The sequence below is a fragment of the Coenobita brevimanus genome, chromosome 22 (assembly GCF_032717465.1).
Source record: "Coenobita brevimanus isolate Jiangsu-jjx chromosome 22, ASM3271746v2, whole genome shotgun sequence".
Lineage (NCBI taxonomy): Eukaryota > Metazoa > Arthropoda > Malacostraca > Decapoda > Coenobitidae > Coenobita > Coenobita brevimanus.
In genome coordinates, this window is record NC_136975.1 from 44,876,662 (window position 1) to 44,890,819 (window position 14,158).

The 14,158-nt window shown below is 44.5% G+C and overlaps 1 protein-coding gene across 1 annotated transcript in view; it reads left to right on the forward strand.

Annotated features, from left to right (window-relative positions):
- The first annotated feature begins 294 nt into the window (after positions 1-294).
- The window catches only part of LOC145392500 (adhesion molecule nephrin-like), a 220,444-nt gene continuing 206,580 nt past the window's right edge, over positions 295-14,158 (forward strand). Inside the window, exon 1 of the mRNA XM_080266891.1 lies at positions 295-442. Coding sequence (XP_080123017.1) covers positions 295-442 — 148 coding nt within the window. The remainder of the gene's footprint in view (positions 443-14,158) is intronic.

Consider the following 14,158-nt stretch of genomic DNA (forward strand, 5'->3'; position numbering starts at 1 on the left):
TGAATCACTTGAAAAACAGAACTAAGAAAAAAAAATGAATATCTAGAGAAAAAGGAACGAGGAATTTTTGACACTCGAGAGAAACAAGTGGAAAAAAAATTGAGTGAAAACAAAAGAGGATAAAAAAAAACACTAGAAAAAACGACAGTAGAGATGGAGAGAAAAAACTAGACAATTTGAAACTAGTGAAGAGGTAATTAAGAAAACTCAGAAAATAGAAAAAAAAGGAAAGAGAAATAAAAAGAAAGAAAGAGACAAAATTAAAGTCATAACGTGCGTATTTATTTATTGACAATGTGGTGGTTCAGTGACGCCTATGTGGTGGTTGTGGTGGTGGTGTGTGGTGTGGTGGTGGTAGTGTGTCCTTGCTCGGCACAGACCCCGCTCACACACCACACAGACCAGGTGCTTGCTAGTTACCCAGGCCAGGAGGAATACACAGGTGAGTAGAAGAATAGTAGTAGTAGCAGTAGTAGTAGTAGTAGAAGAGAGAGAGAGAGAGAGAGAGAGAGAGAATCTGTGTGTGTGTGTGTGTGTGTGTGTGTGTGTGTGTGTGTGTGTGTGTGTGTGTGTGTGACCACCTGATTTTCATGTATTGTTGCATGTCATCATTTTTATCTTAATAGCACCTAATGATTTACTGTTTTAGTATCATTTAACCACGTACTTATAATCCAGTCGTATGCTGTTGTGTCTGCCGAAAGAGAACACAATCGTCTGGAAGTAGGAAGAGTAAAATGGAAAAAGGTAATCGAACTGACGAAGTAAACAAAAAAATCTAAACTCTTTCTGATTCATCACCGAGAAAAAAGTATTAAAAAAAAAAATGAAATCAGACATCCCCAATAAATCTTGTTATCCTTGAGAGCCACTTGAGGAAACGAAAATTTTGAAGGTCTGACAAAAAAAAACGAGGAGGAGGAGGAGAAGGAGGACGATGACGAGGAGGAGGAGGAGAAGGAAGACTCAAAATTTTACCTGCGCCGTTTTTCGAGGGTCTTGGCATTTCCATTATTATTATTATTTTTTTTTTTTTGGGGGGGGAGGTCTTATTCCCCATACGGCGATAAATTTCTGAGCAAGGGCCAGGGCTTGAGAGAGAGAGAGAGAGAGAAGCCTCGTAGGGATAACCGCGTCAAAAATAGGATCCATCTGGTGGGTACGAAGGCTAAGGAGGCTCCCTGACACCTCTTCCTAAGCGATTTATTTTGCTCTTTACACACTGCCTTCCTCTTCAGTGTTACTAAGTCATTCTGTTATCACCATACTCTGCATAATTATCATACAAAGCGATATTAGCCAGCCGTATCCAAAATTAAATCGGCACGGAGCAGGTGTTAGGGAGTTTAAGGCTGGAGAATGCCCTAAGGAATGTATGAAGTAGGAATGTAGGATGCCAAAGAGAGAGAGAGAGAGAATAATAATTATAGTACGGTACAGTATTTTTTTAACTTTATGCTTTACTTTAGAATAAAAAATAAAGATCCGCGATTAAGACTATACTTTTTTGTCGACTGTAGCGCCAGAAAATGGATAGCGCTAAGATTACGATACCTGATGGCGATACACATTTTTTTCCGACTGTAGATCCTGCAAGTAATGGGTACGATATGAAGCACAGCGAGACGAACGAGGCTTTTTGTAGCTGACTGTCAATATTGAAAAGCAAATATGGCTGCTTGGTGTGGGAGTCTACAGTGTGGTGTAAAAGTTAGTGTTTTTTTAGAGGATTTTCACACACACACACACACACACACACACACACACACACACACACACACACACACACACACACACACACACACACACACACACACACACACACACCACCCTGTACCGTGCGTATAGTTCGATATTCATGGTGTGGAATAACTTACTGGGAACTGAGGTAATATTCATAACCTTCCTTGTCCGTGTCCGTAACCTCTCTCTCTCTCTCTCTCTCTCTCTCTCTCTCTCTCTCTCTCTCTCACCTCGTTTCTTCTCCTTTGCATTTCCAAAAACTCCCTCATTGTCCTCCACCTCTCCCCCCACCCCCCCTCTTTCCACGAACTCCCTCCCTTCCCCTCTCGTACCTCCTTCCCTCCCCTCACCTCACCTCACATGACTCCCTCCCTCCCCCTCCCCTCCCCTCCCCTCCCCTCCCCTTCCCCTCCCCTCCCCTTCCCCTCCCCCCTCCCCTTCTCGTCTCCAATTCTGAAACTTCTCAAATCAAGACCACTTAAAGACAAGGCCCGAGACGCCATCAGTGCTACGTGTGTGTGTGTGTGTGTGTGTGTGTGTGTGTGTGTGGTGTGAGAGAGAGAGAGAGAGAGAGAATGCACACTAATAATTATGCTCCCCACTAGTGTGATTAGTTTATTTTCTTTATTATTTCCTGTTTTGCTTTATTGCGGTATTTATTATTATATTGTCGGCGTTGTTACCGGTACATTATTCCTAATTTACCTGGTAATCATGATACTGGGCCTCTACCGGGGTATCGCTAGAGATTATCTGCTACTCATTCTCAGGCTTTAGGTGATGATGATGACGATGATGGTGATGATGATGATGATGATGAATATAGGTTACCGGTATCCTAGTTTGTGGGGATTTTGTAAAGAAAATTACGTTTTAGTTTTGTGATTATAAGAGGAACACGATAGTCTAGTTTAGTGATTTCATTAAAAAATATATCCGTGTTCTGTGATTTTATAAAAAGGAGTTACATTATGGTAATAATAGTAATAATAATAATAATATTATTATTATTATTATTATTTTATTATTATTCGCTTAAAGGCCGCCTTCGGCGGCCTGTGCTCTTGTCAAAAGGCCAGAAATGAGCCATAACTCGGGAACCGGTGGTCCGATTGGACTGGAAATTGTGAAATTCATCAGGTTAGACCATTTTAATGGTATCTTGCTCTAATAATAATTGCGCTTCGTTGCGCCGTTTTTGCTGTTACCGTAACAAACAAACCAAGAAACATACAGAAATCGGATCATTATAATAGAAATTATTATTATTATTATTATAAGAAAATTTCATCCTAGCTCTGCTTTCCTGGGTCGTTGTCCTACATACATGGTAGGCCTACCTTGGACGCATGGCACATTGTTGGTGTGAAGGTTCTCTTACATTTTTATTCCTTGGCCAAAAGAATGAAGAAAATGATTAGGCTTTTTAATGAAGATTACATATACAATATTTTATTTAGGAAGAATACAACGTTTAGGTTTATATTATCTCCTTTGGTTGTTTTTATTGCCTTAAGATGTGATTTAGCAAGATAATTACTTTGTACCTTTCTGTATCCTCCCTGTCTTATTTTTATTTATTTATTTTTTTTTTTGTGATTTAGGAAGAAAATAACGCTCTAGTTTTACATGTCCTCCTTGGGTCATTGTCCGAGATGTGCATTTCACGCATGGTGCAGTGTTGCAGGAGGGTCATCATTTGCAAAGTCAGGGAGCGTCACCATGGCAACGAGGACGCCAGCGGGGGAGGGGAAGGGGTCGGGAAGGAAGGAAGGAAGGCAGCATCAGACACGTGGGCAGTCAGGCAGAAGGCAGTCACCGTTGGAGATACTCCTTGTTTGCTTGCTTGCTTGCTTCTTTGTTTCTTTGGTTGCTTGTTTCCTTGCTTCCTTGTTGGTTTCCCTGCTTGTTTCGTTGTTTCTTTCCTTATTGCTTGCTTCGTTGTTTGTTTCCTTGCTTGTTTCCCTGCTTCCTTTCTTGTTTGTGTCCTTGTTTCCTTTTTTGTTTGTGTCCTTGTTTTCTTTTTTGTTTGTGTCCTTGTTTTCTTTTTTGTTTGTTTACTTGTTTGTTTCTTTGCTTGTTTCTTTGCTTCCCTCCTTTCTTCCTTGCCTCTTTACCAATTTGCATATTTCCTCGTTTCCTTGCTCACTTTCAGCCTTACCAAGTTTTCTCAGTTAGATATGCATTTAATTTGCGTTAATAGGGTCAGATATTAATTAAAGGTGCGTTCAATTAGCGTGCATAATTAGAGGCGTTTAGTTTGCGTTTATTATTACAAATACGTTCAGCTTTTTTATGTAATTTAATTGGAGATCTGTGCAGTATACGTTTGGCGCCCTGTTGAGTGTGGGTGTGGGTGTGGATGTGTGTGTGTGTGTGGGTGTGGGTGTGGGTGTGTGTGTGTGGGTGTAATTTGAAAAGTCTCTACAAAGGTGAATATAATCGTCTCATGGTAGTATAACTAGAAACAAACACGTTATCAGCATGAAGTAGCCAGATAAACACTACATTCAAGCGTACCTGATTTACCTGGTGATGGTACGCCTTACACCTGATTTACCTGGTGATGGTACGCCTTACACCTGATTTACCTGGTGATGGTACGCCTTACACCTGATTTACCTGGTGATGGTACGCCTTACACCTGATTTACCTGGTGATGGTACGCCTTACACCTGATTTACCTGGTGATGGTACGCCTTACACCTGATTTACCTGGTGATGGTACGCCTTACACCTGATTTACCTGGTGATGGTACGCCTTACACCTGATTTACCTGGTGATGGGACGCCTTACACCTGATTTACCTGGTGATGGTACGCCTTATATTTTGCCAGCCAGACGCACCGCACCGTACCGTGGTAAGAGTAACGTATGGTGAATTATAACCTGAGTAATGGGAAGCAAGAACGTGAAATCGACAGGTTCCTGGGAGTCGGTAGCAGGTGACATTTTAAGCTGTCTGGATCTTGTCATTATTTTACTGACGAAGGAAGTGTAGCGCATAGAAGTTCTGGGCCTCAGGTATCTGACTGTCTAGTTATGTCCTGAATCTGACACTTACGAAAGACGTGAAGCGACAGACTTGTATTTCGGAGCGTTTTTCTTTTTTCTTTTTTTCTTTCTTTCTTTTTCTTTTTCTTTTTTTTTTTTTTTTTGCTCCCCAGACTTTAAAAATCCCTGTGACTGAGTTTTTACTGCCTTTAAGCTTTTTTGATATAAATTTTAAACTGCTGCTTAATTGGTCTGCGTTCAGTTGATTCTGCTTCCAAACTTACTTACCTGCCATAACCCCTTCACCACGATTATGCATTAGTTTGATTTACGATATCTTGCTACACCCAGACGATTTTACATTTTATTTTATTTATTTATTTAATTTTATTAATTGTGTATTTAATTTATTGAGGGCATTTAGTGGCCAGGAGTGTAGTTTATCTCTAAAGCTGAATAGAATTGTTTGAAGGTAGGGGGAATAAAATAATAATAATATAATAATCTATCTATCTATCTATATACCTAGGCTGCTTCCCCCAAGGAAAGGGAGGTAGCCGAGACAGGACGACTCACTCTCCATTTACTCATCCATTCAAACACATTCATTCGTATCTTAGCCCCAAAGGGGAGAACGGACAGATCCTCACCGCATCACACCGCACAAGGGTCAACTGCGCAATGCAATCAGTGACATCCGCAGCAGGGCCCGACAGCAGAACTGGTTTACCCCTGCTACATCATAACAGACCCATCCCCTTACCCGCACCTCAAAAATGAAGAGCTCGCTATGACTCATTTTAAAAGCTGACAATAAACTAAGCCTTTTTTTACTGGTTGAATCTGTTGACTGAATACTAACGCCTGTTTTAGCCATAACATAGGAATTAAGTGAGTCCATAGCAGAAGAATTACGGCATATAATCGATGTTTATTTTTTTTTTATCCTGCAGTTGGTTGGATGTACCGTATATATTTTTCTTTTACCCCTCGATTGGTTGATTTTTTTTTAGTACTTCTTGATTAGTTGATTTTTTTGCTTTTGTTTGCTTCTCGATTGGTTGTTTTCCAGGTGTTAAACGCTTCAGAAGGTAGATTAAAAGGCACTGAAGGAGGAGGGAATGGCAGGCATTGGGCATTTAACTCTGGCCCTTTAAATTTACCGGGCATTTAAATTTACGCGTCTTGGTCGTAGCTTCCGTCCTTTGCTGTAATTTTTGAGGGGTTGCAGCGTAAATCCCAGGGAATGTGAGGCAATGGGGCTAGAGAGAGAGAGAGAGAGAGAGTGGAATTTCAGCTAATATAATGCTTTTAAAATTGGCCTCTTTCTGCAAGCGAGGCGTATATATATTGCTTCTAAATTTACTGTATTGATACTTTTAGATATATTCGTTCTCTACGCCCAGCTAACATAATTATCTGTTTGGAAAGTTAATATATCCTTTTTCCCAAATTTATCAGTACCTTCGAAATTTTAACCAGTGTCAAAATATGCTTTGGTTTTAAATCTATGCTTCTTTCCCATGGTTTCTGTAGTGTTTTTTTTTTCTTTTCTTTTTTTTTCTTTCTTTTGAGAGGTTGCAATTCAGATTCTCAAGTGTGTGAGTTTGTGGACATCACGGCAAAGGAGTTACAAGGAACCAACATTTTCTTAACATGATGCTTCTAAAATTATCATGTTTCTTTATATTTTACGTTTCTTAAATATATTCCTACGGGTGCTTTTGAAGATATACGATACTCAGGATATTAATACTCTTCTGAAAGTTGTACCATCAAAATTACGCTCTAAAATTATAGGCTACTCTCTTGCCAAATTATACCCTCCTCAGAATTAAGCTCTCCTTCATATCCCCTTCTTGTAAATATGTTCCCCTCTTAAATTTACCATGGTTTTTAAATGTTCCTTACCTTGCTTCTAAATGTGGGCTGCATCCTTTGGCGGAGCGGCATAATTTTGGCGGAGCGGCGTAATTTTGGCGGGGAGGCGTAATTTTGGCGGGGCGGCCATTTCATTCTGCGTACCGGAAAGCGTTCATTGAATCATGTCCTCGCTGCAGTGCCTGACATCAAAAGCCTCAACCCCCACTACCCTATCCCCGTCCCTAGTCTGGATTCTCCCTCCCCCCTCCTCCTCCCCCTCCCCCTTTATCCTCTCTCCCTCTCCCCTCCCCTCCTCTCGTACCCTTCTCCCATAGTCCCCCTTTATTCTCCCCTTTCTCTCCCCAGTATTCCCTCTTCTCCTTCCTCTCTCATCCTTTCTCCATACTTCCCTTGTAGGCACTTCTAACGCCCTGTCCTTCCCAACCTCCACTGCGCCTGCCTTCACTTCCTTGCCTCTCTCATTCCCCTTGTATTCTCTCGTGTTCCCTCTCCCCTCACTCCTTATTCCCCTCCCGTTCACGACCCTCACATCCTGCACTCCCCTCCCCTTTCCTGCTCCCCTCCCCTTCCTTTCCTCTCCTTCCTGTCCCCTCCCTTCCCCTTTTCATTCCCCCTCCCTTCTTTCCTGGTCCCTCTGCCTGGCTTTCATGTGCTCACCGACCCTTCCTCCTTTCCCATCTTTTAATGTACTTTCCCCTCAATCCCATTAGTTGTGGTTGCCATGTTACCCTCCCCTCTTTTGTGCATTTGCTCCCCTCCCCCCTCCCCTCTCTGTTAACCTGTGCTGTAAATTGCTCCTCTCCCCTTCTCTCCCCCACCTCCCCTTTTTACCTTTTCACCCTCACTGTTCCCACTTATATACTGTAAATCTACCTCACCTTCTCCTCCCCTCCCCTGTTTTCGCCCCAAATTCCCTCCCCCTATATACTGACTTTGTACCCCCTCCTACCCCCCCAGTACCATGATTCTACCTTGACTCTCCCTCCCCTCCTGCCTTGCCCCTTCCACCTTGATATTCCCTTCCTCACCTTTATCGCCTCCCACTTCCATCAGCCACTCCTCCTTCATACTGACCTTCTAACACCCGCTCTCCTCCCTCCTCTCCCCTCATATTCTCTCCTCCCCTCTCCTCTCCTCTCCTCTCTTCTCTTCTCCTCTCCTCCTCTCTTCTCTTCTCCTCTCTTCTCCTCTCCTCTCCTCTCTTCTCCTTCCCTCTCCTGTCCTTTCCTCTCGCCGTTCCCCCATCTCCCCTCTTCGTTATCTCCAAGTTCTGCCACCCCCCCCCTCTCTCCCTGTTCGTCTCCTCCTCTTTGCTCTGTCCCCTTCTCCCTCCCTTCAACTCTTCCCCCTCCTCTCCCCTCCCCTCTCCTATAGTCTTTTATACTCTGAATCCATTTTCACATCCTACTGTGACACTGCCCCCTCCCCTCTCCCCCACCTCCCCCTTCCCCTCCTCCCCCCTCGTCCGTTCCTTTTCTAGTTTCCTTTGGCTTTTTCCCTCCTTTCACTGGCACGCTTTTTCCTATCAGTTATCTTCCCCACCCCTCCCCCTCCCCCTCTCCTTTCCTCCTGTCCCCCTCACTCCAGCCTTTGATTGACTTTACACACACACACACACACACACACACACACACACACACACACACACACTCTCTCTCTCTCTCTCTCTCTCTCTCTCTCTCTCTCTCTCTCTCTCTCTCTCACTCACTGATTTTACTCCATTTTCTCTCCATGACACTTTCCTTCACCGTCTCCTCCCTTCCCCTTAAATTTACTCTTTCCCTTCCTTTCACGGCGACACTTTCCCTCCTCCTCCTCCTCCTCCTCCTCCTCCCCTTTTTACTGTGACACTGTGATCCTTCCTTCCTCTCCCCATTCCCCCTCCATTTCCTCCCTCTTGTACATTTTCTCCCCCCTCTTCCCCTTCCCCTCCCTTTTCTCCCTCTTTCTCTTTCCCTTCTCTCCCTCTTTCCCTTCCCCCCCCTCTCCATATTTCCCCTCCTTTTTCCTCCTTCTTCCTCCATTTGCCCCTCCCCCCCTCCGCCCATAGCATGCGTCTCCATCTTCTTGTTTACAGCGACACTCACCCTCGCTTCCCACACTCATATCCCACCTCTTCTCCCCTCACCCCATCCCTCCCTCACTCACCACACTTTCCTCTCCCTCATTCTCCAGACTCCTCTCCCTCACTGTCCACACTCCTCTCCCTCACTCTTCACACTCCTCTCCCTCACTCTTCACACCCTCACTCACCTCACCCTTCCCTCACTCTCCACACTCCTCTCCCTCACTCTCCACACTCCTCTCCCTCACTCTCCACACTCCACGCCCTCACTCTCCACACTTCTCTTCCTCAATCTCCACACTCCTCTCCCTCACTCTTCACACTCCTCTCCCTCACTCCCCATACTCCTTGATCTTACCCTCCATACTCCTCCCCCCTCCTTCTTCCCCACTCTCCTTTCCTCTTCCTGTTCTTTCCCCATTCCCCTTACTCCACCCCCTTTCCCCACAGTTTCCTTCCCTTTCTCATTCCCTTCCATTTCCTCTCACTACCTCCCGCCTTTTCATTTGACCTTCTTTCCCCTTTCACACCGTTTCACCTCTTGCTACTTTCACCTCTCCCCTTTTCCCCTTTCACGCCCTCCCCTTCTCCCCTTTCACTCCTCCCCTTCTCCCCTTTCACCCCTCCCCTTCTCCCCTTTCACCCCTCCCCTTTTCCCCTTTCGCCCCTCCCCTTCTCCCCTTTCATCCTCTTTCCCTTTCATCCTCTTTTCTCCTTTCACCCCCTTCCCCCGGCCTCCCCTTTTTTGCCCCCTCCTATTTTCCTCTTTCACGCCCTCCCCTTTTCTTCTCTCACTCCCTCCCCTTTTCTTCTATCACTCCCTCCCCTTTTCTTCTTTCACTCCCTCCCCTTTTCTTCTTTCACTCCCTCCCCTTTTCTCCTTTCACGCCCTCCCCTTTTCTCCTTTCACGCCCTCCCCTTTTCTCCTTTCACGCCCTCCCCTTTTCTCCTTTCACGCCCTCCCCTTTCCTCTTTCACTCCCTTCCCTTTTCTCCCTTCTTTCTTTTCCCCTTTCATCCCATAGCCTCCTGAACCCCCCTCCCCCCGTCATCATCCTCTCCTCCTCGCTGCAGCTCCCTGGCCGGACTCCAAGGGCCTGCAGAGTTACGGGAATATTTGCCGGGAGGGGTCTGACGTGTGGATTGCCCCCCCACCCTCCCCCTCCCAAACCCTCCACCGATCCCCCTACAGTAACCTCCTACCCAACCCCCTTACCCTAACTTCCTACACTGACCCCCTACTCTAACCTCTACCCTAACCTCCTTACCATACCCACCTACCCAACCCCTTCCCTTACCCTCTATCCTACCGTACCACCCAAGCCCCATACCCCAACCCCCTACCATAACCCTACCCCAACCCCCTCCCCACCCACCACCCTAACTCCCCTACAACCCCCACCCCCCTATGTCGCACCGCACCAAATAAAAAATTCAGACGATTTCCCAGTGGACGATTTAGCTGCGGGGTGTCACGAGCTGGAAGACGGCAATGTGTGTGTGTGTGTGTGAGAGAGAGAGAGAGAGAGAGAGAGAGAGATTCGTAGAAGGCGGAGGAATTGGATCTTGTGGCTATTTAATGTTAAGAGGAATTGGTTGAGGGAGATGTTGTGGTGGTGATGTTTAGACGTTTATAATGGATGTTGTGGTTGATAGTGAGGGTCTGGTGGCTAAGGAAGATGTTTGCTGATGCTGGAGACGATGTTAATGAGTGAGTGAATGGTAGGGACGATTTCGTTGCTAATGAAGACTAGATGTTGTGACGAGTGGAGAAAGATAGGGGAGGGGGCCTTGTGGAATAGACACCTTCCCCTCCTCCCCTCTCCTCTCTCCTCCCCTCCCCTCACTTTCCCTCGTCTCCCCTCCCCTCACTTTCCCTCGTCTCCCCTCCCCTCCCCTCTCATTGTCCCGCCGCATTATACAAAAAAGACGAGACGGTTTGCCCGGGACGATTTGGCTGGTGGCTGTGACGAGAGAGAGAGAGAGAGAGAGAGGGAGATGTGATGGCGGTGTGTGTGTGTGTGTGTGTGTGTGTGTGTGTGTGTGTGTGTGTGTGTGTGATAACATTCTTAATTAGTTAGGAATTTAGATGAGCTATATTATCCACTTATGCAACCAGTGAGAGAGAGAAAGAGAGAGAGAGAGAGATCATACATACAATCCTATACAAGTGACCTCATATTACTTAAAATATATGCATCTTGAAACCCCTCATTAGCCAGTTTACCTTTCCCTACTCTGATAATAATACAGGTGAATTAAACAGTGTGTCGGCTCTTAATTATTGCACCTGTCTCACGCAAGATGTCGTGTCCACCGCTAAAGTAGCCAGAGAGAGAATGCAAAGGTAGATAGATAGATAGATAGATAGACCGGTGTAGTTTGGGATATCTATTTATTTATTTATTTTTTTATTTTTTTTTTTTACGCTAGAGAGTATTCGATGGTCTATCCCTAGTCTCTTTGATTATGATGGAAATTGCAGAGGCTACCGCAGCAAGTTACAGTATTTTATTAGAGAGAGAGAGAGAGAGAGAGAGAGAGAGAGACTGTATGCATCACTTTGAATACAGTACAATGTATTTCGTTTATGCAAGTATTAGTGTATTTGTGAACGAGAATATTGCGTTATGTATGTACGTGTGTATGTATGTACGTTTGTATGTGTATGTATGTATGTATGTATTAGTGAACGAGGGTATTACGATATGCATGTACGTCTGTCTGTATGTATGTATGTGTATGATCTGACGCTGCACCTTGTGAGGAGTGGCCATAAAATATACAGGCGTTTTTGTTGGAGTTGCTAATTACTCTCTCTCTCTCTCTCTCTCTCTCTCTCTCCGCCTCATTGGATATAAAAGTGGGTAATTTAACACTCATTCATGTTAATCCCTAATTAAATAAGGATGCCAGGCGTAAACACACACACACACACACACACACACACACACACACACACACACACACACACACACACACACACACACAGAGTAGGGCATAGTATAGTTCTGATGCAGTTTTATAATGGTATAATTACTATATAAATCTCCACAAACAGAATACGCATAAGCCTACATACATAGAGTACATGCAGTCATATATACATCACAAATACATACATACGTACATACAGTACATATACATACATAGGCCTAAATACTTACATACATGCGTACACACTCATATAGACATACATAGACCTGGATTTTTTATACATGGTAGATTACATGGATAGCTTACCATACATGCATACGTACATACAGTACATACATACATATATACATACATACATACATACATACATACAGTACATACAAAAATAAATATATACAAGCATTCACATACATACAAATATATACATACATACACACATACATACATACAAAAATACAAATACATACATACATACATACGGTTACTCCTAGGTACACACGCCATACACACACGCATACATTAACCTCGTTCCGTAGCATTTAATTAGGCCTATGTCCCTTTTACTAATTAATTAAAGCCATTTAATCTTTTATTCTGAGCCTTATTACGGGGAGCTAAAAGTGTCGATTAAAACTGTGTATATCTTTATAAGCTTATCTGTTATTTTGTTTATCTTTATTGTGTCTTTTTATCTGTTTGTATCTGTGTTTGTCTGTCTGTCTGTCGTTTTGTCTTTACCGGTATCTGCCTGTGTCTGTTCATATGAGTATCTTTTATGGTATGGATAGATAGATAGATAGATAGATGGATGGATAGATAGATAGATAGATAGACAGATAGATAGATAACTTGACAAGGGGTGTCGATGTGTAATATTGTACCCTGCATCGAGAAGTATTTGGACCCACATTTCTCTCTCTCTCTCTCTCTCTCTCTCTCTCTCTCTCACTCCTTACATCCCTCCCTTATACTGCTTATTTCCTTACATTTATTTCCCTTATATCTATCTCCTTACACCTCCCTTATATTTATTTCCTTTATCTTTCTCCTTACACCTCCCTTATACTAATTTTCCTTATCTCCTTCTCCCATACACCTCTTCCTCATACTTGTTTCCCATATCTCTCGCTCCTTACACCTCAGCCTCATACTTTTTTCAGTTTTATTTTTCACTTCCCCCTCACGAGCTCTTTTACTCCCTCTCCCTTCTTTCTCCCTTCCTCTACCGTCTCTCCCTCCCTTATACTTCTCTCCCCCCCCTCCCTCCCCCCCTCTATGTTTGCCTTCTCTCTCCCTGTTCCTTCGTCACTTATACTTTCCTCTCTTTTTCTCTCCCTCTCCCTCCCTCCCTCCCTCCCTTTCTCCCTCCCTCTCCCTCCCTCCGTTGACAAGGCCTGGAGGGATATGGGACCCAAGAGACAAAACAACTGGGACTTACACACACACACACACACACACACACACACACACACACACACACACACACACACACACACAACACCGATACAAACATTCTCTCTCTCTCTCTCTCTCTCTCTCTCTCGGTCCCATATATATTTGTCTCCCCTTATCCTCCTCTCGGCCTGCTCTCCCATTGGCCGCTAAGTTTGCCCGGTGACATCCTTTCTGGACGGCGGGTCTCTTCCATCTCAGGGTTTACTGCCTCAAGTCTGACCTTCTCCCTTGACCTCCACTCCCCTCACTCCACTCCCCTCACTCTGCCACTCCCCTCACTCCTCCACCTCCCTCACTCCACCTCCCTCACACCTCCACTTCCCTCACTCCACTTCCCTCACACCTCCACTCCCCTCACTCCTCCACTCCCCTCACTCCTCCACTTCCCTCACTCCACTACTTTATTCCCTCCTTCCTGCTTCCTGCATTCTTTCCTTCAGGTATTTTTCCCCTCCGTCTCTGCCTTCCTCTTGGTCGTCTCCGTGTTCCTCTTCTCCTCTTTCCCCTTCTTTCCTTCATTTCTTCTTTTGATCTTTCCCTTCCTTCTATCATTCTTTCTCTTCCATGTCTCCTGCTTTCATTTTTCCTTCCCTCTTCCTTCCCTCTTCATTCATTCCTTACTTTTTTTTTTTTAATTGGACCTACGTTTTATATTTTTCTTTTCCCTTCTCCTTTCTTCCCTCCCTTTTCTTTCCTTCCTTCCTTACTCCTTGTTTGTCTTGTTTCCTTCTCCTTTCCCATCTTCCTTGTTTATTTCATCTTTCCTTCCTTCCTCCCTTCCATCTTCCTTCTTTTTTCCTTTTCATTTTTTCCTTCTTTCCCTCCTTTCTGTCACTCCTTCCCTCCTTCCTTCTTTCATTCTTTCCTTCCTTCTTTCCTTCCCACCTTCCTTCCTTCCCTCCTTCCTTCCTTCCTTCGTTCTTTCTTTCTTTCTTTCCTTCCTTCCCTCCTTCCTTCCTTCCTTCCTTCCATTCCAGGGGTCACTGCCTCTCCTCCACCCGTGACTTCCTCAGCTCTTACTCTCTCTCTCTCTCTCTCTCTCTCTCTCTCTCTCTCTCCCCTAAGACTCGCATTTATACC